The 26,307-nt window shown below is 43.0% G+C and overlaps 1 protein-coding gene across 1 annotated transcript in view; it reads right to left on the reverse strand.

The window, feature by feature from the left end:
* Positions 1 to 3,351, reverse strand: part of CREB5 (cAMP responsive element binding protein 5) — a 245,531-nt gene extending 242,180 nt beyond the window's left edge. Inside the window, exon 1 of the mRNA XM_042888951.1 lies at positions 3,273 to 3,351. Coding sequence (XP_042744885.1) covers positions 3,273 to 3,275 — 3 coding nt within the window. The 5' untranslated portion in view covers positions 3,276 to 3,351. The remainder of the gene's footprint in view (positions 1 to 3,272) is intronic.
* Positions 3,352 to 26,307: the final 22,956 nt, after the last annotated feature.

The raw sequence follows: 26,307 nt of genomic DNA on the forward strand, positions 1-26,307 counted from the left end.
GTTTATCTATAAATCATCTTTTTCGGAGGATGAACAGTGAGATGGAGGGGGCAAAGCAACAGGAATCACTGTGAGGTGGTGCAGAAGTGGCAGCAACACACGGGGCTCCCTCATCAGCCCTGGCATTGAGTGCCCACGACTGACTGAAACTCTAAGCGTTGCAAATATTTCCACTAGGACTCATGTGTGTTCAGTGCAGTGAGAGTGCAGTGCATGAAAAACTAAGCCAAATAAGCTCTCTTAATTATATAGATATGTCTACTTATTAAATTGGTTAGTATGGGATGCCAGCACCAAAACAGAAGAACTGCTTGGATGTTCGAAGCAGAACTGCCAGACCTGTTGCTTCACACATGCATCTGTGATTCAAGCAGCTGCATCTACCGAACATGGCTCTCTTGTAACAAGTTGCAAGAAAAATCTGTATTTGTGGGCCCTGAGAAAATGTACTGCTTAGCTCCAAGTATAAATCACACCGTCCTTACTAATTAAAAAGCTGAAATGGTTTTCTTTTTTTTACTGGAAAATCCTGTCCAGAAATATTTTTCTTTAAAGATGGCTAATAGGATATAAGGAAAGGACTAAGTCCTGAAAGCAACAGGTTCATAGAAAATCCCAAAAGTTAGCTAACAGCAAAAATTAGAGACAAGGACTGACTAAGACTGGGGGGAATGTCTTTGATTAAATGAAGCACTTTAGAAGCAACAACACCCATTTCAGGAGCTCCTCTAATACTGAAGACCCTGCTGCCTTGGTTGGGGTCTCAGGTTTTTACAGAGCAGGCGGGTTGCTGAGTCTCAAATCATTCTGTGATTCTCACTGATGGCAGGGAAGGCTCTGCCCACACAAAGCCAGAAGTTTCAGTACTTAAAGTTACCTTCTGAAGGCAATCTGAGATTTCCTCTGCTTTATCAACTCCAGAGTGAACTCCCGCTCTGCCAGAAGTAATCTCTTACAGAAGACCCCTCCGAAGTGCCCGGGGTAAATGTGAGCGGTTGCAGCATATTTGAGATTCTCAAAGTGAGGAAGTGAAGATCGAATTAAAAAGCACGTACTGCTCTTTACCTGTCATTCTGATAAATGGTATTATAAATACATATAAAATGGCAAGCACAATCTCGCTCCTCTTTTTCCTATTCATCCACATACAAAGTTTGCTTCCCTTTATATAACTCAGCTTGAATTAGCGGAGGTAGAGTTCAATTAATTGAGGCTAAAGTCTAAACGTCTGCTTTGATGAGGGACAGAGGGTTCTGACCGTCCAAAATGCAGAAGGCTTTAAAAATACCATGATTTTAACTTCTGGAAGAGTGCCACCCAATATCCAAGAGTGGCAAACAGAGCTTATTGCCTTTTATATGTGCTCTCGTGAAACCTTCTGATTTCAAGCATCGGTCTGCAAGTCTCCAATCAAACCTGTAACAACTGGAGACTGCAGTTTCTTTTTTTAAGCCGTAAACTCATTATTTCTATTTCCTGGTTCACTCAAGTGTTTCATTTAAAGTTTTGAAACTTTTATGATCTCAGCAGATGCAAGCAAACATAAATCCCATTTAAGCAAATGGGGCAGCAGAAACGTCCCAAAGCCTGTGGGCAGCAGTAGGCACAGGTTCTACACGAGCCATGCACGATACAGACTAAGGAGAAATCCTAGTTAGTTATCATAGAAAGAGGCTCCTTACCATTATTTGTAGAGCACAGTCGGGTCCAAGCCGTTTTGTTCAACCACCGCCAACTGCTCTTTCTATTTAGTGACTTTAAAAATAATAAAAAACCCCACCTCCCTTCACAGTGATAGCTGGAAGGAAACTACCAAGAGCTTTCAGGCTTCAGCAATGAAGGCCATCGGAACGGGGCTTCTTTAAAGCAGTGGAAAACAGCACGATCAGGAGTCAGGTCCCAGGCTGCAGCGTTTGCCCCTCTCCCTCGCTCCCCGTGGCTGTGAGTAAATGAGCCTAATTTTTCCAATAGCCTTTAACTCCCCAGATTAACCGACAGTGGAAAAAGTGACTACAAACTTGTAGCGCTGTCTAGCCTCCAACCCAGCACGGAACCAACTTTGTGGGGAGTGCTGAAGGACACCTCGCAAGCTGCAACTTGCTGGCATCAGAACCCAGCGCAGCGCTGCGCCCTCTAGTTCGCTCCGCCCGCGGGAGGGATGGAGGGATGGAGGGATGGAGGGATGGATGGATGGACGGGTGGACGGGTGCCGCGGGATGAGGGGCTGCGGCTCTCAAAGATGCCATTGGTTTGCATGGTGTGTTTTCTTTTCTTTTCTTTTCTTTTCTTTTCTTTTTAATAAGGCATCACTACTGAGATAATCCACATCTAGTGGATATGGGAAAATTTAGGCTATAATAGCGCGGCGAACTTCTGCATCCATCTTTGATTTACAAGATAAAAGCAACTTTTAAATTAAAGCGCCCCTCTGCTAATAGAGCTTATTATGCCAGAGACGGGACTGATTTTCCTAGAAAGTTGTCCCTGTGTGCATGCCTATTATCTCTGCTTTCCCCCTTCCACTAATGAGCATTTATCTAAAGAGCCCGTTAATCCTCTGATGCGTGCTTCTGGTCAGAGGTAACAGTTTGAATAAAACCACTAATCACTTATCGCTAATCACCGATCATTAATCACACTTCTCCCCGGTGCTTTGCGACCCGCACAGCTCCCCTCGGGATTAAGGAGTCACAAATAAGGATCTCAGCCATTTCTCTTAAAGAACTTCCAGCTTTTGAAAACGGCAACCGCATTCACCGCATGAAAGTTACAAAATACCAAAGCGACGACTTTCAACGACACTCTTCTGCTGAAAGCCGACCGTCTTTCAGCAACCCCCCCGTTCCCCGTCCCGTGATTTAGGCGGTGCGCTTGCATCCAGCCCTCACCCTCCGACTCCCAGTTCTTTTTCTGCGCGGTTTCTGGCTTATTTCTGAGTGACACTTTCTTACAATAAACTTTTCCTCCGCCGCTGTCTCCCGACGCACAGCGCGCTGCTCGGACGGGGAAGGGCCGGAGCACGGCGCCGGACTGGGGGCTCTGAGAGCCGCGCAAGGCAGCCCGGAGGTGCCGCTCCTCACTGAGCAGCCCGCTCTTCCCTCTCGAACCTCCCCTAGCTAAACACCGACAAAACAGGGAAATCTCATCGGGCTGCTGAGCGCACTCCAAACATCGCTCTGGACTTTAACATAGGGACGTTCCTTTATCCCTACCCCCGCCTCTGCACGACCTCTCTCAAAGCGAGAAAGCCCCAGAGATGAAGGATCACTCACCATGCCGGGACATAAATAATAGAGCAGGCAGAATTTAGCAAGTATTCCCCTTATACTCCCGAAGCTCCGAGCGTCCTGCAAACTTCGCTGGGGAGAGAGAGAGCCCCGTGAGAGCCGGCAGCGGCGGACGGCTGCAGCGGGGGGACAGCGCATCCCAAGCGGAGCAGCAGCGCTGCACCGGCCCTCCGGCAGCGGCGGCGCACCGAGCTCTGCGCCCACCGGAGGGGCTGCGAGTCCCGGCCGCCCGACTCGTCCGCAACTTTGCAAAGCGGCGGGGAAGCTGTCACCGCCGGGAAGCGCGGAGACGCGGAGCTGCGCCCGCATCCCGCTCGGGGAGACGCTGCCCGCGCCCCTTCCCCATCCCATTGCACGGCATCCGATCCCGCAGCATCCCGCTCCGTGCCATGCCCGCCCCGGACGTTGCCCCGTCCGGCTCCGCGCACGCCCCTCTCCCCGCACCGTCCCGGCGGAGCAGCGGAAGCGGCGGCGGGCACCGACCCGTGCGGCTCCCGGCAGTGGGGAAAAGCGTCCCCACTTCCCCAGCCCCGCAGCTCTCGCTCCGTGCCGCGCCGCGCCGAGCGCCTTCCCGGGGCAGCCCTGCGTTTTTAGGAACTTACCGCCCGGCGCAGCGCGGCGCGGCGGGGACGGGACCGGCAGCGCGGCCGGAGGAACCACGTTGGACTGAGGGAAGGTTACAATACGTTCTATTTAGAGAAGCATTACATCACCCTCCGTGACGTCACGTGGGATTCCTGAACTTCTAAATCATTGCAGTCCGTGCCGGGAGGGAGGGGGGGGGGGTTGCCGGCAGCGCGGGGCGGGGGCGCGGCCTCGGACGGTCCCACCTCCGTTGGCACAGCCCAGCACGGGGCGGGCCGGGGTGAGTCACAGCGCCGGGAGGCCCCGCCCCGCACCGGGACGGCGGAGGGGTCCGCCACCGCGCGGCCGGCATGGGGCGGCCCCGAGGCGCTCCGCGCCCCGCGCTGCTGGGAGAGCGGCGGGGTTCTTACCCGGAGAATGGGTGACTCCGAGCGCGGGACTCAGGTGCCGTGCCTAGGGTGACCGTGGTGGGGGATGTAAGGATGAATCGCAGCCCTGCCGGAAAGGACCTGGGAGTGCTTGTGGACAGGAGCCAGCAATGTGTCCCCGCAGCCCAGAAAGCCGACCGTATCCTGGGCTGCGTCCAAAGCAGCGCGCTCAGCAAGGTGGGGGAGGTGATCCAGTCCCTCTGCTCTGAGCTGCTGAGACCTCACCTGGAGTTCTGCATCCAGATGTGGAGTCTTCAGTACAAGAGAGACATATTGCTGTTGGAGCGTGTCCAGAGAGGGGCCACAAAGATGTCCCAGGGATGGAACACCTCCCCTACAAGGATAGGCTGAGAGAGCTGGGGCTGTTCAGCCTGGAGAAGGCTCTGAGGAGACCTGATTGCTGACTTTCAGTATCTGAAGGGGGGGCTGTAAGAAAGAAGAGAACAGACACTTCAGCAAAAGTCCTATCTGTTGTGATAGGACAAGGGGAAATGATTTCAAACTAAATGTAGAAAGATTTAGATTGGATGTAAGGAAAAAGTGTTCTACTATGACAGAGCTGAGGCACTGGAACAAGTCTCCCAGAGGCATGGTGGAAGCCTCATCCTTGGAGACATTCAAGGCCAGGAGGGACCTGGCACAGAGCACCTGATTTAGCTGTAGGTGTCCCTGTTTACTGCAGAGGAGCTGGACTAGGTAACCTTTAAGGGTTGCTTCCAACACAAATGATTATACAGTTCTATAACTCTAAGTATTAGCCACAGTTTTATACTACGAGTCTACTGAGATTGCTTTCTTATGAATCATATTGCAGACTCTCAGTGACATGTACACAGATTACAAGAGCAAGTAACGCTTTGAGTGTACACTGTGTCAAAGTTTCTGACTTGACTCTGCCCTGTGTTCATGACAGGTGGTTACACTGAATTGTGCTGACTGCAAAGTAGAGATGCTGTGTTCCTGAGATGACTCTCTGGTCCCAAAGGAACGTTCTTGACTCCTGAAATGAGCTGTGGGTGCTGGGGGGTGAGCACAGGCAAAGCTCCAGTTCCTCTCCAGCTGAAATCCACTGCTGTATGTGGCACAAATTGCCACTTCCCTCCCCTCAACCCCCAACCCAGTTCCTGTTGCACTTCTCAGCAGCTCCTGTTGCCCTCCTCCTGTTCCTCCCCTGCTTGTATCTGATCTCCCCTCATCTGTCAGCAGCCTTCTCTCCATCCTTAGCCAACCACTTTCTTAGTCTGCACTGACCCACGTGGGGATGGGAAAAGCAACACTGAGAGGCACAGCTCTGTTTGGTTCTGCCTTCAGAGAGGGGACACTCAGGGAACATAGCTGCTGAGCTGCTGGTGCAAACCGAGGGGTGCCCTATGGCAGGGAAGGCTCTGCCAGCAGAGCGGCTGCCTCCCGCTGAGCAGAGGCGTGTTGGCGTGCCGGCAATGCACTGAGCAGCTCTGTAATAGCAGCTCCTATCAAGGTGGTTTAGATTAGCATAATGGACTCAGCAAATCAGAAATGTGTGCAGTCAGTGAGCACAGCCCCGCTGACAAGCTGTAACTTGAGAACCTCCTCTGTATGGGGGACAAATTTGGGCAAATCTTAGAGGCTCATCAAAGGCATGGCCTGGGACAATGGGGTGGTTTCTGCACCATTTCAAGTTCCTGCTCCAAAAGCAACAGAGGTTCCAGGAACAAATGGGGGGGATGGGATAATGTTAGGCAAGGAAATTTACTTTCTCTGGTACATTGTTTCTGGAATGGCTAAATTTTAGAAGAAGCTTTCCAAAATACTCCAGCCTGCGGCAGGCACCTGGTACGGAAATCCTCATCCTGAATGGCTTCAAACTTGGCAACATCTTCTAGTGATTGAAGAAACTTGTAATGAGAAGCACTAAGTAATCAGCTACATGGGGCACTACTTGTTTTATCTGTCTCGTAATTAAGTTTAAGGTATGAAGTCATTTCAGGTTGGATATTAGGAAAAGTATCTTCCCAGAAAGAGCGGTGCTGCAGTGGCACAGGCTGCCCAGGGAGGTGGTGCAGTCACCATCCCTGGAGGTGTTCAAGAACCATGGGGAAGTGGCACTGAGGGACATGGTTAGTGGGCACATGATGAGGATGGGTTGGCGGTTGGACTCAGTGACCTCAGTGGTCTCTTCCAACCTTCATGGTTCTATGATTCTTTGAAATCACTTCTATTTTTATAAAGCTGCTTTCTTCTGATGGCAAAATCACTACTCAAATACTTCTCTGTCTTATGTATGTCCTAATAAATGTTTCCAGAGAATCTCTGCCATTTTGATTTTCTTTAATTACAAAATCCAGGGAGAACGCACCCTTCACAGCTGTACTTCATCGGTATGAAAACTACTCAGACTTTAACAGTGAAGTGAATTAGAATGACATTTTGTTTGACTGATAGTAAATGACAGTAGCGCTGTTTCAGCAAACACCTCAAATCTTTGTCATATCATTAAAATCACTGATAAGTAAAGATGTTAAAATAATTACAGGGCTTTTGCATGTCACATATCAGTCTCAGGAAGACACTATTGCTGTCACATAAAATTAATATTTACTGCTAGCACAGTTTAATATTTTACATACCTCTTCTTCCTATAACATCGTTAACCACATGTTTAACCAAGCTGTTGCCAGCACAGCTTTGGCCCTTGGAATTAACTCATTACAAGTACCTTTCAGCAGTATCTTTTGGTCTAATTGAACAGTGATTTATTCACCTCCTTATACTCTGCTAAACACTTCAGATCCCCACACGTGACTTGTAAAACTATCTACAAAAAGTAAAAAATATATAATTCAGAGCTCTTTTCTCTTTTAGTCAAGATCTATACTAGTCACAGAAACAGAGCCTTGGAAATAAAATGATAAGGAGAAGAATTGATTTCTGGATCATAACATATTCTTTAATCCATGGCCATAGTAAAATGCATTTTAAAAGGGGATACAAATTATGTTATTTAATATATAGCAATCCCAGTAATATCCTGAAAAAATATAAATCTGGTATTTTTAATGCAACACTTGGTTCCTTAATTATTACATCTCTGTTCAGATCCCATCTCTACTTATTTTAGTAACAAACTGAAAGGGATATGAGCACAGGGAACCAAGTACTTGCTATGGTTTCAGGGGCTTACTAGGAAGTACCAGATTAGTCTTACAGCTGAGGCAGAAATTGGAGAATAATTAGAATTAACCAGAAGTCAGGGAGTATTCAGCATTAAAAAACAAAACAAAACAAAACAACAACAACAAAAAAACCAAACATTTCTATTAGCTGCAATTCAAACAGAAAGCAGTGTTCCTGTTCAACACTGTCATTTCTCCAGCGGGCTGGAGGGGAAAGGAAGTGTGATACCTCACGGGGATGTGAAACAGCAGTGTGGGATGTCAAGCACGTCACATCTGCATTTCTTCACTTGCAGCATATCTCTCAATCTGATGGTCCTACCTGTCCTGCATGACGTTCCTCTGTCCTCAGCAGGGGACAGGAGAGCAGATCTCAGGAGGAGCCGCTGCAATGCAACAGAAGAGCTTTGTGAGAGAAAAATGATTTGCCCCATTCCTTCTACATATATCTATAATATGGATTAACATGAGAGTGTGTTTGATCCTGTGATAATACAAAAAGCCACAGCTTTCTGTTTCTGGAAAATAAAGATGCCTACCAGCATCTCTTGTTCCTTGCAACATCAAATTGAAACATCACCTCTCTCCAATCTCTGAATGATGCCCCAGGCTATGGCTCAATGACAGATGCTGTGCAACCCTGAGATAGGACCTAATCAACACATTCCTCTGCGAAGGCGAACTGACTTGAATTTCTACATATCATCTATCAAATGGGAGTCACTGCCTTTTAGCCACAGCCCAGAACTTTTGCCCATATATTTTTTCCATTCCCTGGAAGATTACCTGTGAAGGACCACATTAGAATCCCCACCTGAATTCAACTGTGAAGTGTTGACAAAGCATGAGAAAGCCAATGCACACTGCTACTGAGAAGCAACAGAGCTCATCGCTGGAAGGAGGCTCTTTGCTGACTTTCAACTCATGGCACAGATGTGCTGATTGCATCGATCTAACTGAACTTTGAGCAATGCTTAAACAATCTCTTTGAGCTCTTCTTGAGTTACCCCAAATTAGTCTTATTCCATGTTAGTCCTTATTCTTGGTAAAAGAGGAGTCATGGTGCTGTGCTTCTTGAATACTCCTAACTTAACTGAACTGAGACTGTTGTCCAGTGCATGAATATGGAAGTCTGGTTTGGAACATATTTTCTGGAAAACATGGTTCCAGTGAGACACATATGGAGGCACACATACCTTGTTTCTATGTGGCTGGGCTTTACAGTCTTTTTTGTTGTATTTTTGTTGTGTTGGTTTTTTTTTTTAGCCTTGGGAGCAGAATGGGAAATAAGGTGTAAAGGAGATGGCATTTCTGTATGCTTCTGAGAGTCTAATTTTGAAATAATATTTAAGAACGGAGGAAAAAAGAAATTCTAATTTGTCCCATTTTGTCACATCCCTTTTTAATAGACTGGAATAACAGCTGTATTTGTGCACTGAATAAAACAAAAACAAACACAGGTTCATGCGACAAAAAGATCTTAAAGACATTTTAAGAGCTATTATTATTTTTTTTAAAGAGACTCTGTCTTACCCATTCTGTCTGTGGGGATATCAGGAATATCAGAGGTACAAAAGTTGCTCTTCCATCTTTAAATATGCTACTGAGATGCTCATACCTTCATGTGACTCACTTTAACTTTTTTGCTGCTTTAAACAGAAAAGGGGGGAAAATATTATTAATAAGAATCTGCAGATAATCTTTTTCAAATGCTTCTTCTAACTGTGTCGGTTATATCAGGATGCTTAGAAACCCAAGAGGGGGGAAGAAATACATGAATGGTTCTTAACAGAGGACCACTGTTACTCAAGTTGTATGAAGGGGCTCAGGGATGAGGGCTGCAGAAGGGTGGTACCAGAGCCTTCCACAGCCCAGTTCATAACACCCATTGCAATTCCCTGCACAGCCTGCTTAGTTAAGATTTGTGCAAGGAGAGTCACGTTTCTGCTTTATTTTTCAGTCTAAGAGCAGCAAAGGAGATGACAAGTAATATCACAGAATGGCCAGGGTTGGAAGGAACCTCAAGGATCATGAATCTCCAACCCCCCTGCCACATGCAGGGCTACCAACCTCCCCATTTAATACTAGACCAGGTATTAGTTCCCAAGCAATTGCAAAGTTACTAATTGTGGTGATGCAGCAGGAGAAAGTGAAGTGTTTGCTACCAGGCTGCAGCGTCAGGATTTCACACAAATGTGGATGAGGACATTGATAATGACTTTCTAGTGGGATTTGACTCAGACACGTGTAAAGAGCAGTCCTATCAGGAAGAAATAAAAAGCCACAGCAGCCAAAGGGTTAACACGACTTTTTCTAGAACAAAATGACTAAAAATCACATTAAGGAAAACGAAAATTGGTCTGCACTACTAAACCTCATCTGCCGCTAACAACTTACATAATATACTGCTGACATCACAACGATATAAATTACACGGTACATTCACATGTGACTTAGAGGTTATATTACTAGTGCATAAAAAAAAAAGACCCTTTAACTTTCAATTTTTAATTTAGGATGGGCTACTGCAGTATGTATTATAAAATTAGATATACAAACCAAAACAGCGACAGCAGTTTGACTTTTTAGGACTTTTACCCCAGCAGGTGCAAAAACATTGGTTTAATCAAAAGCTCATAGCTGCACAAGACCATTTTTAGAAAGCGTATAGCTTTGCTTTCATTCCTGTAATGCAGAATGTGTCACGTGTTTTATTTTAGCTGAAGTACAGAATCATGTTTGTTGCATTTCGCTGCTGTAAAATCCATGGGTAAAATCCTGGCCTCACTAAAGTCAATAGGAAAACTCCCATGGATTCAATGAGGCAGGCCAACATTCATCCCGTGTCTGCAATCAATCATTAAAATGTAGCTGGCTCCAATGAGTGACTAAACAGGAAAAAAATTACAGCAGAATACTTTGAGTAGTTTGCAAATATTTTAGAGACTTGAGACTCAGGCAATAATGCCTCTCCTAGTTACTCCTAGAAAAACATTTACAAAACTAGTGCTCGTACGTAGGTGATTTCCAGATTGGATTTGCAAAGCTCACTCTATATTTGACATTAAAAAATACACTGGTTTTAACTTCATGTCTTTCTCAATGATTCCCTTGTCACTTCCACAAGTTTCTTTTGCAGATTTTATCCTTTGGTTGAAGAGGAGGAAGACCTCTTAAATTTCTAGACAGAGAAATTCATGGCTCTTAGAGGATAGTGCAAGAAAACAAGACAGATATGCATTTGTAGGTAATAAATTTTAGTTTGCAATCCATTAAGTTTGTGTCTAAAGATCAGCACGCTAATATGAAAAAGAAGAAATGACATATGAAAGTGACAGAAAATTGAGAAGTAGAACAACAGACGAAGTATATGGCATGAACCCTGATTTCCTCTTCCCTCCCCCATCTATCACGGATCAACCAACACACCCCATGTCCCAAAGACAGACTTACATAATATTTAAGGCATGAAAACTGAAGAGGCTGCACAGGGTTTCTATAATACACAGTACGTGAGGTGCAGTGAAAGCTGCAAGGAGAGTTTTTTCTTACATGTTACACAGAGCTACAGATAAGACATTTATTCAGATATGGCTGAACTTCAGCTAACAGCAACTCTAGCAACCAAATTAACGTTATGTAAATAAAAAAATTCTGATTCAGACTTCTCACTGGATAAGCAAGTAAATCAGAATGATATAGTAAATTAATTCCTGCTTTTGAAAGTGATGTATTTCATTCCTAAGAGCAGCAACGAAAGCAAATTCTCAGTACATCTGTCATCATAAAAGTCTTTCAAAGCCCCCCTCAATAACTTAGAAGGAAGCACGAGTGAAAGGGATGCTCTACATGTGCAAAAGTAGGGAAATGTGGAAACTAATCTATACACAAGGAAAATTTACCTGAATGACCACTACATGAAACATGCAAATGGTGCTCCTGAACCTCACTCATATAGCTGGGATCACAGAATGGGATTGTTATGGTTGGAAAAGGACCTCTAAGATCACCTAGTCCAACCACCAACCCATCCCCACCATGCCCATTAACCACATCCCTCAGTGCCACATCTACCCTTTTTAAGAAAAGGATGTACAGGAGTTTGAAGTGCAATCAGAATGAAGAAGACAGATTTTTAGATTCTGTGCTCCTAGAAAAAACGAATGAGCTTAAACATTTAGGATGGATTGCCTTGTTCATTTAAGCAAACAGTGCCACTAAAAGTAATTCATTACAGCAAGGCTCACTAGAAACACCTTCAGGAAACACAGGTGCATAGTGGAAAAAGAGAGAACTTGTTTTTCTAAAGCTGCAATTCTAAACTGTTTCAAGCATTGTTTTAGTAGCAGAGATAAATAGCTCATGTCAAGAGAGAAAACCGAAGCAACTGCTGCCAGAAGATCCGATGACACTCAGCACAACGTAGCATGAGGTAGGCAGCACTGAAAAGATCACGAGGTGAGGATGGAAATTAAATGGTCAGACAATGAGAGGAAAAATACCTGGGTACAAAAACGTATCAGCTTATTTGTGTGCAGGACAGCAGAACAGAAACAATGTGATCTCAGTTGATTGAGACATCGATTTGTTTGTGGAAAGCCCTAAGAGGTGGCAAAATGCCTGCTGGAAACACGAGGGGAAAAATGCTCATGCTGAAATCCTAGACCCAGCGATGCTCATACGTGTTTAGCTATTAATTGCTGGCTCAATGTTCACTCCCTTGTTTTCCCCTGAGGAGGACCATGAGACACACCAGGTAAGGGGATTGAAAATGTGAAAGAAGTGCTGTGGGTTGCTGGAACATACACACAGATAAATGCCGACACCATGGATGACTCAGGCATGAAATTAAGAAGAGAAAGTTTGTCTCAAAGACTGTTGTTAAATATTTCCAGAAGAGAAAAGACGACTCTGGATGAGAGCAACATTGGAAGAGGGAGCTGAGCATTTCCTAAGGAGTTTAATTTTCTTTTGGAAGCATTAAGCTTGAAAGTAGAGCAGAAAACAGCCGGGCCAGCCATGAGATGTAGTGCGTAAAGATGTCTTCAGGGACAGAGGAGAAACGCAGCTCATCAGAGCAGACAGGGACTGTTAGATACTTGGCTGTACCAAAATCCTCCTTCTTCAAAGTTGGTGGATGCCAGCATCTAATTCTAATTTTGTTTACCATATTTAGAGAAACACATGACAGTTTTTCACACTTTGCAACCAAGAACTTCTTTCAGTGTCTATAGGCACTAACTTGAACTCTGTCAGTCTTCAGAAAGCAGAATAAAAATGAAACAAAATGCAGTAAGTTGTTCAGTTTGAGAAAAGTTTCTTGTGTTTTAAAGACTACTGAAATTTGAAGGAGAACAGGTTTAATTTTCTCATTTTTTAAACTATCTTCTCATGAGGGTTTTTTATGTTTTCTTTTCTAAAACGTACAGAAGTTTTTAGAAGAATCCCTTAGCCGTGCCTGCACAGACACAGCCCGTATGGGGCAATGTAAGCACTGAGCCAGGCCGGCTATCAGCAATATTAACACAACTGATTATGCTGATGGAGTGAAGCCACTGTTTTTATCTTACCTGAGATAAGGCGTACAGGATATACACAGGATATAAATGGATATAAATTGCTATTTGAAATGCAAGGGATTAAAATAAAAGGGGGAGGACGGGGAGAAAGAAGAAGCAGAATCGAGGTTTTGCAGCAAAGATCACTTTCCTTTATCTTTGGTGCCTCCCTTGTGACAAGCATTAGCTAACATATACAGCTTGAGAGCAAGAGCCAGATTTGTTTGTTGTGCTGAGTTTTTATCAGGAGGGTTTTGATCATTTTCAGGACATATTTCACCTCCTGTTGCTTCAGAGCTTTTTCCCACATATGCCATATCTGAAAACACGCGAACGTTCACCTGCACAGCCCAAAGCCGACAGACGCTGGGTTAGCACAGCCCCCGCCGTACACAGACTGCTGCCACTCCTGCCTGCTCAATCCAGGATTTTGAGGAGCAGTTCTGGATCCATTGAAACAAGAGTAATGTTTCTGGAGATCCAGATAGAGGTGAGCTTTCTGGCTTGCGGGAATACAACCTGCCTCAGCTGCAGCTTCAGGCACACAAATCTGCGGGTGATGGTCTCATTCCCAACTAGCGATGAGCTGACATGAGGCATTCTGTCAGCCATGAAACTTTAGCTCTATGGCAGCCTTTAGAGCACAGCATAAGCCCCCACAGTTGTATTACTTTCCCTAGGTTAATTTCTTCAAAAGCAGGAAACCAAAATTAAATAAACAGCAGTGTTCTATCTTAGGCTAGATACAAACGTCAAACAAAACTGCCCTAAGAAATCCACACTGCTAGGATGAACAGGTAACAGTGTTCTTGATCATTACGTGCTGCTGCTTTTTAATCTCCCCTTTGAATCGTTCATCTGGTTACAACATCTTGCTGCCAACATTTTCCAAAATTTCACTAACCAGACCAGCTAAAAGAATGGCTGTTTTCAAGCTAAAAAGTCAATAACCTTTGTGTCCGAGCCTTGGTTACAGAGTCAGAGCAGGTCCATTCATTTCAGCACGGTTGCAAGTTCTAACCACGATTAATATATTGAAGTCACAACAAGTTTTTCATCAGATAAGGCCTTAAGGTAAGTCCTCTACACTTGCCTTCAATGACAGAAAACAGTGATGAAAACTTGAGAACGTAAAATGCTCATTTTTCCTTCAGAAGATAAAATCTGCTTGGTTTTCAGGACACACCCCATCATAGCATTATTTCATGGGCACACGTTATTGTTCCAGAAGTTGGTCCCTCCCCAGTAAAGCTGTATAGCATGCATGATTTATCAGTACATTCTCTGGAAATGTCCTTAATAGGTGCATCTCGCCATGTTCAAGATACAGGTTAGGACTCAGGCTCCTCTGTCTCTAGTGGTAACAAGTTCTGCAGCCCCAGGCCCTCTGCTAAGAATGCTCGCGCTGTTCCCCACCGCTTACATCACCCATTCATCCCAATTACGTACACCGTAGCTGATGTAGTGCTTCAGTAATTTGTTTTATTTGTGCGCTGATTAAAAATTTCTAGATCAAACATTTAATGAAAAATCCTCCAGCCTGACGGGTTTGCTGCTGAATGCAGTCATTTACAGCTCAAAACTTATAATAACCAGAGCAAGTGTTGGAAAAGCTGTTCATGCCAAATGCTCAGCGACTGACATATATAATCCTATATCTTTTCATTCCTTTTTTTTTTTTTTTTTTTTTTTTTTTTAAATCTGAGACCTAATTATATCAGTTGTAGCTGTTCTGAAATGAATGGTGGCAGGAACTAATACTTGTTTATTTTCTTTCCTGACAAGTGCTCTGAATAAAAACAGTCTCTAGACATGATGGAATGACTTTTCCAATGACTCAGACACGTTCAATGAAACAAGGTTTGAAGAAACCGAAGCTTGTTTTCTCTCTAACAATAGTAATTGAAAATACCCAGAACTTTTAAGTATTTACACCATTTAGAAATACAGAAAAGTTACATAGGGAGCCCAGAAAGTTTCCAGCAAACAAGCCCTTGCCCTATGCTTTTTCATTTGGGTGAGATACTGCCCGTATTCACTCAGGCTTATTTCAATTTAATGAATTTCTCTTTTCAGCTTGATTTTCTTTCTCCTTTTAATTGACAAGTGCCACCTAAAATAAACAGCCACATTTCTAATTGGCAACATTTTAACATTCTTCACAACTCTGGGGCAAACTGGAGTTTTAAAATGAGTTCCTCAATAATATAGGAAAGGCACATAAAACTTCACATTAGTTTTCATGTTGCAAAGATCTAAGTGGCACACTTTTTGCAAGCTGCTTAGCTGCCACTACCTCCTCCATTTCATAGAATCATAGAATCACAGAATGGCCTGGGTTGAAAAGGATCACAATGATCACCCAGTTTCAACCCCCTGCTATGTGCAGGGTTGTCAACCACCAGACCAGGCTGCCCAAAGCCCCATCCACCTGGCCTTGAATGCCTCCAGGGATGGGGCATCCACAGCCTCCTTGGTGACACACTGGAACAGGTTGCCCACTTTCCGAGTGAAAAACCTCCTCCTGATATCCAACCTAAGCCTCCCTTGTCTTGGTTTAAAACCATTCCCCCTTGTCCTATCACAATCCACCCTCGTAAACAGCTGTTCCCCCTCCTGTTTATGCGCTCCCTTCAAGTACTGGGCGAGCTACCTAGTTCAGCTCTGCTTTATAAGGTTATCCTAACATTTGCTTATTGCTCTGGAGCACAGAGTTTAAAAGAAGCTAAATATCAGTACATATTATTCGTAAACTGAATAAAGAGAAGAGATATAGCCATTAACTTAAGCACAGTAATTGCAATGACGTGGCACTCAGTGACTTTTACAGGTCCCTCCCAACTCAAACAACTCTATGATTCCACGAAAACACACCCAAAATACAGATCTTTTTTCAGACTAACTTGTTAAATACCTTTGTCTATATTCTTCCCTAAGAATTCCCAAATCCCAGATCAGCACTCTGGCTGCCAACTGTTCTCCTGCAATCGCAATTAAAGCCTTTTGGCCTCTGACCCTCTGCCTCACACTCGGAACGTGAGTGCATCGCACCGTCCGCTCTGCCCTGAACTCACACAGCAACCATCTCCACACAACGCTACCTTCGAGCAGTGCGTTTGCCTGAAGAACAGCAAAAAAGCGAACTAACCTATAATTATAACGACATTCCCGGTCTTAGAATGGCTCGGATGCCTCGGCAATCCTAAATGAAGGGTCATAACGCTATATACCTCGAGCACGGAACGGTGGGCTCACCACGGGGCGTTTGGGAAGCGGGACCAGCGGACGCGACTCCGCGCCGCCTCCCGTGCCATTCCCCGTCAGCCAGCGCCCTCTACAGGCAGCTCGGGGCACTGCCGGCAGCCCGGCCCTCCCCCAGCAGGCGCACCTGTGCACACGTGGAGCCGTACGGCGATGGCAGCGTCCGCGCAATCCGCTCCGCCTGGGTGGGAAGGAGCGGAGGGCTCTCGTGGCTCTGCTCTGGAGGAGCTGAAGGAACACCAGTTCCTAGCGGTGTCCCTGCAGTTTCAGCAGCTCAACTGCGCTGTTACTGAATTTTGCAATGATGTTTCAGTGAGAACATCCGGATCGCTAGGGAGATTTAGACTGGATATAAGAGAAAAGCTTGCTCCAGGTGTGCCCATGCGATGCAGCCCGATTCAGTGCCCTGACCCCACTCACCCATCCCATGCATCCTTCACCTCTGCAGAACATAGAATCATAGAATTGCTCAGATTGGAAAAGACCTTCAAGATCATCAAGTCCAACTGCAACTTAACCAAACTACCCTAACTTTAACAAACCACTGCTAAATCATGTCGACTCTGAACACTACATCCAGACGGTTTTTGAACGCATTCAAGGATGGTGACTCAACCACCTCCCTGGGGAGCCTATTCCAGTGCTTGACAACCCTTTCTGTAAGGAAGTATTTCCTGATATCCAGCCCGAACTCATCTTGGCACAACTTAATGCCATTGCCCCTCGTTCTGTCACCAGTGAGAAGAGACCAACTCTGCTCTCACTATAATCACCTTTCAGGTACTGGAAGAAAGCAATAAGGTCTCCTCTCAGCCTCCTCTTCCCCAGACTGAACAGCCCCAGTTCCTTCAGTCTCTCCTTGCAGAGCATATTCTCCAAGCCCTTCACAAGCCTTATTGCCTTTCTTAGGACCTGCTCCACCACCTCAGTGTCCTTTCTGTACCTTTCTGAGGTGCCCAAAACTGAACACAGCGCTCGAGGTGAGGCCTCAACAGTGCTGAGTACAGGGGCAGGATGACTTCCCTAGTCCTGCTCACCACAGCATTCCTGAGACAAGCCAGGATGCCATTGGCCTTCTTGAAAACCTGGGCAAACTGCTGGCTCCTATTCAGCTGATTGTCCATCAGTACACCAAGGATCCTTTCCATCAGGCAGCTTTCCAGCCACTCCTCCCCTACAGGTACTCTAGAAATCACTTAAATAGCATTACTAAAAGCAAGAACAATTATTTTCTATTTATTTATAGATGACATTTTTGCTCTGCCAGTTTTATTATATGCTGTCCAGCTCCCAGAGAACAAAGGAGAGTGTTTATAGAGCTCTTACCTATAATTAGTGTCACCCAGCTAAACAAGGCACCTCTGTTTTATAACTGCCAAAGCTGCCACACTTCTTTTTTTCAGAATAACTTTCAGAGATGGACTACTCGAGCCACAGTTTCTTTAAAAACTATAAGAAAATGTGTTAGTACTCTACCCAACCATATCAGGTGGCAGGCTCTGCCACAGAGCCAGAGCTCAGAAAATGCTTCCTCTATTATATTTCCACTTAATTATTCTTGTACTTTTCAATAACACTGTGTCATAAAATCATGGCATATAGTCGATTTGGATTAGCTTTATCCAACCAGGTTATGACAGACTTTCAGCCTAGTCATTAATCTGTCGTCGTAAGTTTTGGAATTGTATAGATGTGAGAGCCAGCCATATTTAAATTGGGAAGGTATACTTTTATGAGTCTACATTTAATTAGAATTCCAATAAAAGTGACACATCCATTTGAGGCAGGCTTAATATGCTGAGTTTAACTTTTCTGTGAAACACCTTTCTCTTAAAAGGAATGTCTGCAAAGAAAAACAGTATTTTCTCCAGACATAACAATCTTCAGGCTGGCTTTCCCAAGGAAATACATCCCCAGAGCAATGGCCCCAACTGATACTGCAGTTCAAGAGGAAGAGGAGGAATTATTCGGCCTGAGCCTCCACAGCCCACCAGGACTCTTACAATGCATATTCTTGCTCTTCCAAGGATGAAGACATAGGTTGGCTTCCAATCTGACCAACCACCTCCAGTCAAGAAGATGGGATTCTGATGCCCTTGGAAGCAGAGAAAACAGCCTCTGCTTTTCCAGCCAGTCTATCATCCTCTACTACACTTTCTCATTTTCCTGGCTAAGGCAAAAAATTGCATCTTTGTCTGAGAACTTCCGATAAATGAGTTCCCTTGCTCAAAACCCCCATACTAACCAACAGTCTGACTACCAGACCTGCAGTCCCACAGACAGAAGAGCACAGGCTATCAGCATCACCCGCCTCAGTCAGCCCAAGAAACTTTAATTTACATGAGCCAAAATAACCCATAAACCTGATGCATTTTTAAACAATTCTAGCAGGATGGATAACATTTGATACTTTACTGCAGCTAGTATTTTTCGTGTTTAAACATATTTTTATTATTAAAAAATAGGCCTGCTTAAACTTACATTTGATTTTACAACACCCTATATTAGGGCCAAGATTTAATACGTGAAAACTGTTTAAGTAGACTTAAAAATATTCTGAATCAATGAGCTCTCCTTAAACTCTAATGAGATAAAAGGTGCTATTCTTTAGTTATATGTAGTTAAGGAAACTTTTGAGGTCAGCTCACCTTATAAATATGTTGCAGAGTCATGCACTACATTAAATATTTATAATATTTTCATTCTCTGCAATTAAGCAACGGGAGGAGGAGGGGATGGAAAAGGCAAGAAAAAAGGGAAAAGGCAAGGAAAAGGGAAAGGTGAGGAAAGGCAGAAGGAATAGAAAAAGGGAAAAGGAATGAAGAAAAATTTCCCTGGTGAAATCACCCTAGAATCTAACCTTCATCACAATCAGATCTTATAGAAAAGGCATCTGCTTTTCAAAGGCATCAGAAGACACAAGGATTTCAGAATGTATGATTTCCACTGACTCCTCATTAATAAGCATGAAAGAGGTTGGGCAGTAAGGCTACTGGGCTCTTTCACAAATCCTTCTGAGGATGGAGACTACCTCTCAGACACCATGCCTACAGTGCACAGACCTAGCCTGTAATACCATTCACTGTAGTTACTGCTTCTTTCATACAATCATTAGTTTTATTAGCTTTATATGCAAAACAGTGATTTCGTAAATTGTTCTCTTTCTCAATATTTTCTGACAAATAAATTACTAAAATTGGTACTATTTTGTTTCGGCCATTGACATCACGTTACAGTTCCCAAATGCAGATTGATAAACTTCACAGTAAAAATGGCAATTCAGTAAATAAGCAGTGTTTCACTTGTCATTCTTCATGATGGGAAAATATAAACACTGAGAATCTGAATAAACCTCAAGCAATTTAATTTCTTAAGTTAATATTTTGAGATGCAGTCTCTCCTTTCTAAAAAAAAAAAAGTAACAAATTAAACATGATGTGTTCATTTGTCTTAATTGCTTTTCTAGCCAATGAAAATGAACCTTTTATAGGAAAAGCACTAAGAAAAAAAAATAGAGCAAGTTTAAACATTACTATTTTAAAAATAGAAGCGCACTGCTTATATCATTGTTAAAACTGGCGGTTCAAATTACCAAGTATGGGATTCCTCTGATCAACTCCGATATGTGTCTGAGTTTAAAGGGCTCTGACTTTCAGTGGGAAGAAAGAGGCACTTTCAGGGCTCAACTCTTCCTTCCAAAGGTAGTTAGATATCTTAAACCAGATGAGATGTACAGCATCAGATATCTAATATTAAAGATACACATTCTAAAAGATTAAATAATATAATAGCAAAGAAGAAGAATAAAATCATATAGTTCCACAGCAGTAAGAAGCATGAAGTAACTTAGCTCCTCTTTCTGCCCTGAGGGAGGATAAACTTGCTAAAGGAAGTAACTACTAATGGGGTAAAGAGATGAAAGAGAATCACAGCAAAAGGTGAAAAGATGCTCTTGGAGGGAATTTATAAGGTGATGAGCTACCACAGCACAGTAAGCCTGTTCCTGGCCAGAAGTGCCACGGACAAAAACTATATATAAACTTTTATGATATTCATTCAGCAGATCAGATATTCCCAAATACACCAGAATAGAGAGATTTCCCCACCTTTTGTTAGTTTGTGTTTCATCAGTTTCCAAAGCACTGTGAATTCCCCTCTCTGTCTTCCCAAACTCCATCTTCCTGCCTTCCCAAGCAGGGATGCCAACACTTCTGCCTCCTCTTCTGCTCTCCAGCATCAGGCAGACATCTGCTGCAGCTCCAGGATATACAAGAGTCGTGCTGGTTGGCACAGACCCATCCGTCCAAGTGCTGCGCACCACAGGCTGGGTGGCAGCAGCAGATGTCCCTAAAACTGGTGAGGACAAAATCATAAGTAGCTTCTTAAAACAGTTTCTAACCCAGTACCAGATTCTCAGTTGTCCTGGGGATATTCCTCTGTACAGCCTAGCCCAAGGAGCACATGACAAGACAGAACTCTCACCTCTGGGTGAGTTGAGAACAGAAGGACCCGTTTCCTTACGGTATCTGGGAGCACACTTGGCTCTCATTCACAGCCATGCATCCATGTTCATGTGTACAGACTGCATGGTTAACGTAACGCTTAAAGAAGCAAAGAGATTTAAACTCTGGTGGAAAAAAAAAAAAAGCTCTAACGTCTGCAGCTAGCTTTAAGGGCTGAGTCTGTGAAACACATGTTCATGAAGGAAAGAAAACGAAAAATCAAGTGAGGAATTATATCAGATGATTAAAGGCACTGTTTAATTATACTTTTCTGGGCCAAAATGTTCAGTGTCCTTTGATTTAACTTCAATAAAGAAATTATATTTATATATATATATTGTTCTTAAACACACACATTCCATTTTTTGTTGCCTTTCACTGCACTGAACTGTTACCTACTGAAGCTGCCTTTGCTACAGTTAACTGAAGGCATCCTAGCAGATGTGCTGATGGTCAGCTGTTATTCCTCGTATTGAGTCACCTTTAGCAGCCCACCCAGCCCCACAGTCGAGCCCCTGGTTAGCCAGCAGTGTGCTGAGAAATGGGCTTCTCAAAGCCAGCTCCATTAAAGACTTGTGCAGAGCACTGTACAGCCTCAATCACACATCACAGGCAGATGTACCTGTAAATCAGACAACAAGTAGGGGGTCAGAAAAACATAGCTCCAGAGGAATCACGGGAAGCTAATGAAATGTTTTTGGCACTAAGGAAAACACCTTCTGATGCTATACCTTCCTACGTAAGGCTGTCCCTTTTTGCCTCATCCCCTTTCTTTTGGAGCTGAATGTTCTCACCAGTTAACTGAGTTAGTGTGATTTATTTAGTGTGAGCCTCCTTGGTAGGGATGCAATAACTTTTGACTTGTAGGGGGGCTGTCCCTCTTGCAAAAACTCTCAGGTGGTCATGCAGCACTGCACAGACCTCCAAGGCCGTGGCAATGAGGCTCTGTGTATCTCAAACTTTTTAGAGTATCACACCTGGGACACACTTAGCTCAAGGCCATTAACTGAAAAAAAATAAATAAATAAAAATGGCCAATCTGATGCAAATAAATCTGGCTCCAGGAAGAGCTGCAGAGGAGAGCAGGAAAGGCAAAAAAGGAAAAATGCTGCCCACAGCCTGCACACAGCCATCTCCCTTGTGCTACTGTGCTCCATCTCCGTTCATCACGCAGGAAGATCCATCTCAAGTCATTAGGCAGCAGTGACACCTAATGCATGAGCTGGTAATTCCTTTTGGTACAGAAATATTAAAGGCCTCTCTGCCTGTCCATGGCTACAATGCTCTCACAGACAGCATACAGGTTTTAGGGAGCTCCTGAGTGACCGGTGAAGGCAAGAACATCCTTGTCATTCCTATTCATTCAGTTTTACTCAGCCAGTAGTGAGTTCCTTGAAAGTGAGAAACCAATCTGGATTTGAAACATAAGAAAACTTGTTTTCCTCTTCCAAGCTATGAATAAAAACTCTGAGGGGCATGGATGTATTAATTCTTAAATTCTGAAGGACTTAATGACCAGAAATAATAAGTTGACCACTTACTGGTAAAATGCTTTTAACAGAAATCAGTTTTAAATGACTCATATTTTTTTCATGCATCCAACTCATTCCACACTCTTTATTTGTTTTGGCAGATTAGATTGTTTTCTGCACTGTTTGAATTTCCCTATCCTTCCAAAGGCATTTCTACCCAAGCATGAATAACAAGTATTCCAATAAATAAGAGGTATCATTTAATATTTTATAGCCCAATAACATCAGGATTTTTGCTTAAGGTCTAAAATGCAAAGTTACATTTTCAATTATATACAAAAAAACACCCCACATTCTGATGATTAGCAAAAATATAAATATAAGGTGAAACATAAAAGCAAGATTTAATTATAAACAAATATAAATTAATATTAACCTATCAAGAAAAACCTAACTTTCTTAGGAAAAGAACTAAATTCCTCAAAGACAAAACAAGATGAAAGTTTCTTATTAAGGTCAGTCTTCCGAAGGTTAAAATCTTCTGTTTAAAACAACGAGCTCTGCTTATTGCAGCTGGGCTGTTTGGGAATAAAGGTATTTCTCTGGGTATTACTATATCCGTTTCTGTGGTTCTTTATACTTTAGACAGGAATTTTGAAGGCTCATGGTGATTTTGAAGGTTGATCACGATACAAGGTTTTTCCTCTATTATGAACTATTATGTAAACCTAGCTTGAATAAGCCACGTAATTTTGCCAAATGATTCCTGAACCTTAGCCAATAATCTGATTAAAGAGAGCAAGAGCCCACTTTTTATATTTAAAAAGTGTGTTTGGAGAAACTCCACTGGTCATTCACATTTCATTAACCTCCAAGTTAATAATTCACATTCTGTCCATTATATTACATGCTGTCTTCAGGCCAAATTCACTCCTGGTATGCTCAAACTTGGGGAGAAGTCACCAAGAATGATCAGATTTGCTTAGAATCAAGCAAAAGTAGAACAAAGAAAAGGTATTACGTTGCAAGTCCTTTTCTTAAGCTGCCACGAACTTTTCTGCTACCAGCCTTCTCTAGAAGGTAGGACAGCAGCAGATCTGTAATGAGAAGCAGGTAAGAGTGGACTGAAGAAAAAAAAGAAAAAAAAAAAAACAACTGCAGAAAATAGCTTTCTTACCTAATGTGTCCTCAAAGCATTACCAGCTATGATGAACTGAATTCTGCACTTTGCTAGAGAAGCAATGGTGATTCATAGAAAGATCATACGCCGAGCTATCTCAATACTGTCTATAGCAATCCTAACAGATGGGACAGATCTCCTGGAGGGCTCCCCTGCCAGGATCCATTGCCTTCATTGTAAGCATGGAGCCAAGGCATGACTCAGTGCATGACCTGTCCATTCACAGAAGTCATGTGCTCCTTTGAGAAGACCCAGGGAGCAAAAGCAGAAGGAAAGGCAGCTTTTACGTAAGCCTTTTGTTTTCAAAAGGCTGTATATAGTTTCCTCTGTCCTGAATCCCAAAATGCATTGCTCCCCATCCCATTTTTTAACAGCACAGAAAGTATTTGGCTTTAAAGATATGCTGAGCCTTTTGCAAAGGAGCTGCTTTCCTTATGCTCAGCTATGTATACGAACCAGATCAAAGTACAAAGGAGTCAAGGCTCATTTTGAAGGAAAATCTAAGTATTTTTATGTATCTGTAAGGATTCAGAGCGGAGTATCATGCCTCTTCCCTGGGGCTTCCTTGTTCTCACCCATTCCCATCACCATTGTCCAGCGGTGAAAGTGCTTGAATGCAGGAATAGATGAACTTTATGCATTGTAACTCACTTGAGCTGAGAGTAGGCCACTTCCATTTCTCCCTTCCTCTGTCCCCTTCTTTGATTTTCATTGGTACATTACAATATGTACCAATAGTTTCATTGGTCTATTACAATAGAAAGCAAAACAGTACCCTTGATTTCTCTATTGCAGGATGACTGACATCTAGGTGATAGATCCTACACGCCTCTCTGACTGCCTCTTAGAAATAACTGAAAAAATACATACACTGTTCCTTGCTTATTTTAGTTGATCAGATTGTAAAAATCCCAACCACTGTTTCCATGGAAAAAAAGAAATCAAATAACCTTCAGCAGCCTTTACTGAGAGCAGGTAGGTTCGAAATGGAAAACATGTAGTTTTAGGTTTGCAATTTCTTGACCACTCCCTTCCCAAACACTGAAATTCAAATGCATCAATATAATCTACTTATAAACGTTTCCAGACAAGGTAAAATGATATTCATGCCCAGCTCTGACAGACTTTTTTTCACAAACATTGCAGGATATTGTCCAAAATGTGTTTAAATGCAAGCAATTTCACATCAAATATTTCTGCAGGTCTAATTTTAGAAAAAATTCCTGAAGATCATTATAGTGTAACAAAATCTAAGGTGAATTAATATGACCCAGCAAAGAGAAGTATGAAAAGTCTGCATTGATATTCAAAAGTCTGAATGCTTTGTTTCCGAGTTCTCGCTTCCCATCAACATTTGCAGAGCCCATTAAAACAATGAGACCAACAGCCAAACATTAAAAGGTTCTGCTTAAATAAGCTAATGTGTGAAAAAATTAATAAAGATGCCTGATACACCTGGCTGAATCATTCACATACACGGCTGCCTCTCAATTCTGTGAAAGCGCTGCACTCCTGGGAGCCTGTTGTACAGCCCTGTGGTATGTGGCTATTGGCAAACTTCCTATCAGAGCAAATCTGATTTACTTTTTTTTTTTTTTGCCAAAGCCCTCAATAAACCATGCATGAAAACAAAGTAGGATGATGGATGCGATATAAACATCAACCATTTGAAATGCGTTGTGCTGATTCCTTCCCATGAAAGACGCAGCGTAATGTAACAATCGCAAGAGTAAACTGCCAAGAACATTGTTTCACTGGGAATTCCTGGTAGAAGTTGTCTAATTTGAACCTAACATGAATATGAATGCAAAAGGACGAAAAGCTGACAATATCGTAAGACCATTGATGGAAACCAGCAAAACTGTCATGAACAGTTTTCAAAGATATTCCCCATTCTTTCATTTTAAATCCATATTCATGGAATAGATACTATGAAAGAAAAAAAAATACAGTCCAAGATCACCTCCATATTGTTGCCAAGATCAGCAGATGACGATGTCTCATTGGAAGTTGTTTTATTATAACAGGGGATATATTATTAGTAATAACAAATCTTTAGATGCTAGCCATTACTTCAGGAGATGAAAGAAACAACAAAAAGCTGGCTATGGGAGCCAACCATGGGAAGTAATCCCGAAGTAGGAGGAGGACTTCAAAAAACACAGGCATCTCCTGAAAAATTACTTTTTCAAGGAGAATGTAGCAGACAAATATGCTCCGTGTTTCTCTTGTTTCTTGCTGTTGGCTCAGAATGCCTTTTCTCAGAAAGAAATTAAGGAGAAAAAAAAAAAATTATATCTACTGATGTGCAACTTACGGTGCTGGTGCACGTAGATGAGAAATTGCAGTATGAGGGGTTTGGGACACTCAATTTGAACTATCATCTTTCAGAATTTGTGTAGGCCTTCTCATTTTCCTTGTGTTACACTTTGAATACAAGTGTACACCAAATCTCAGAGTCATAGGGGTTGAAAGGGACCTCTGGGGATCATGTGGTCAAACCCCATTCTTCATCTGTTTCTGCCTACCTTTTGGAAGGGATGGAGGATTTGTCTTGCCATATCCCAAATAAAAAAAAAAAAGTATGAGGTTGATATTTAAGAAGTGTTCAAATACAGGACTGACTTACAGATAATGAGAATGATAAAACAACTGACGTGGATTATTGCACCTGTGAATTGGAAATTCACTAGGGTAGAAATAAATATGCATCTTTTTATATAGCAGTATGCTTAAGTGGTATCAAAGTTTTTGTATTATCAGGTTATTTCTTTGTCCATTTGCATCTCCATTCTCCAAAAACCGTACAAGAATAACAAACTAGATGCAGTAAGGTGGCCCAACCTAGTCGTAGAGTTCTCATAAGACCAGACAAACTCTAA

Source organism: Lagopus leucura, unplaced genomic scaffold, assembly GCF_019238085.1.
Source record: "Lagopus leucura isolate 7727_CA_CO unplaced genomic scaffold, USGS_WTPT01 Super-Scaffold_100157, whole genome shotgun sequence".
NCBI classification, from domain to species: Eukaryota; Metazoa; Chordata; class Aves; order Galliformes; family Phasianidae; genus Lagopus; species Lagopus leucura.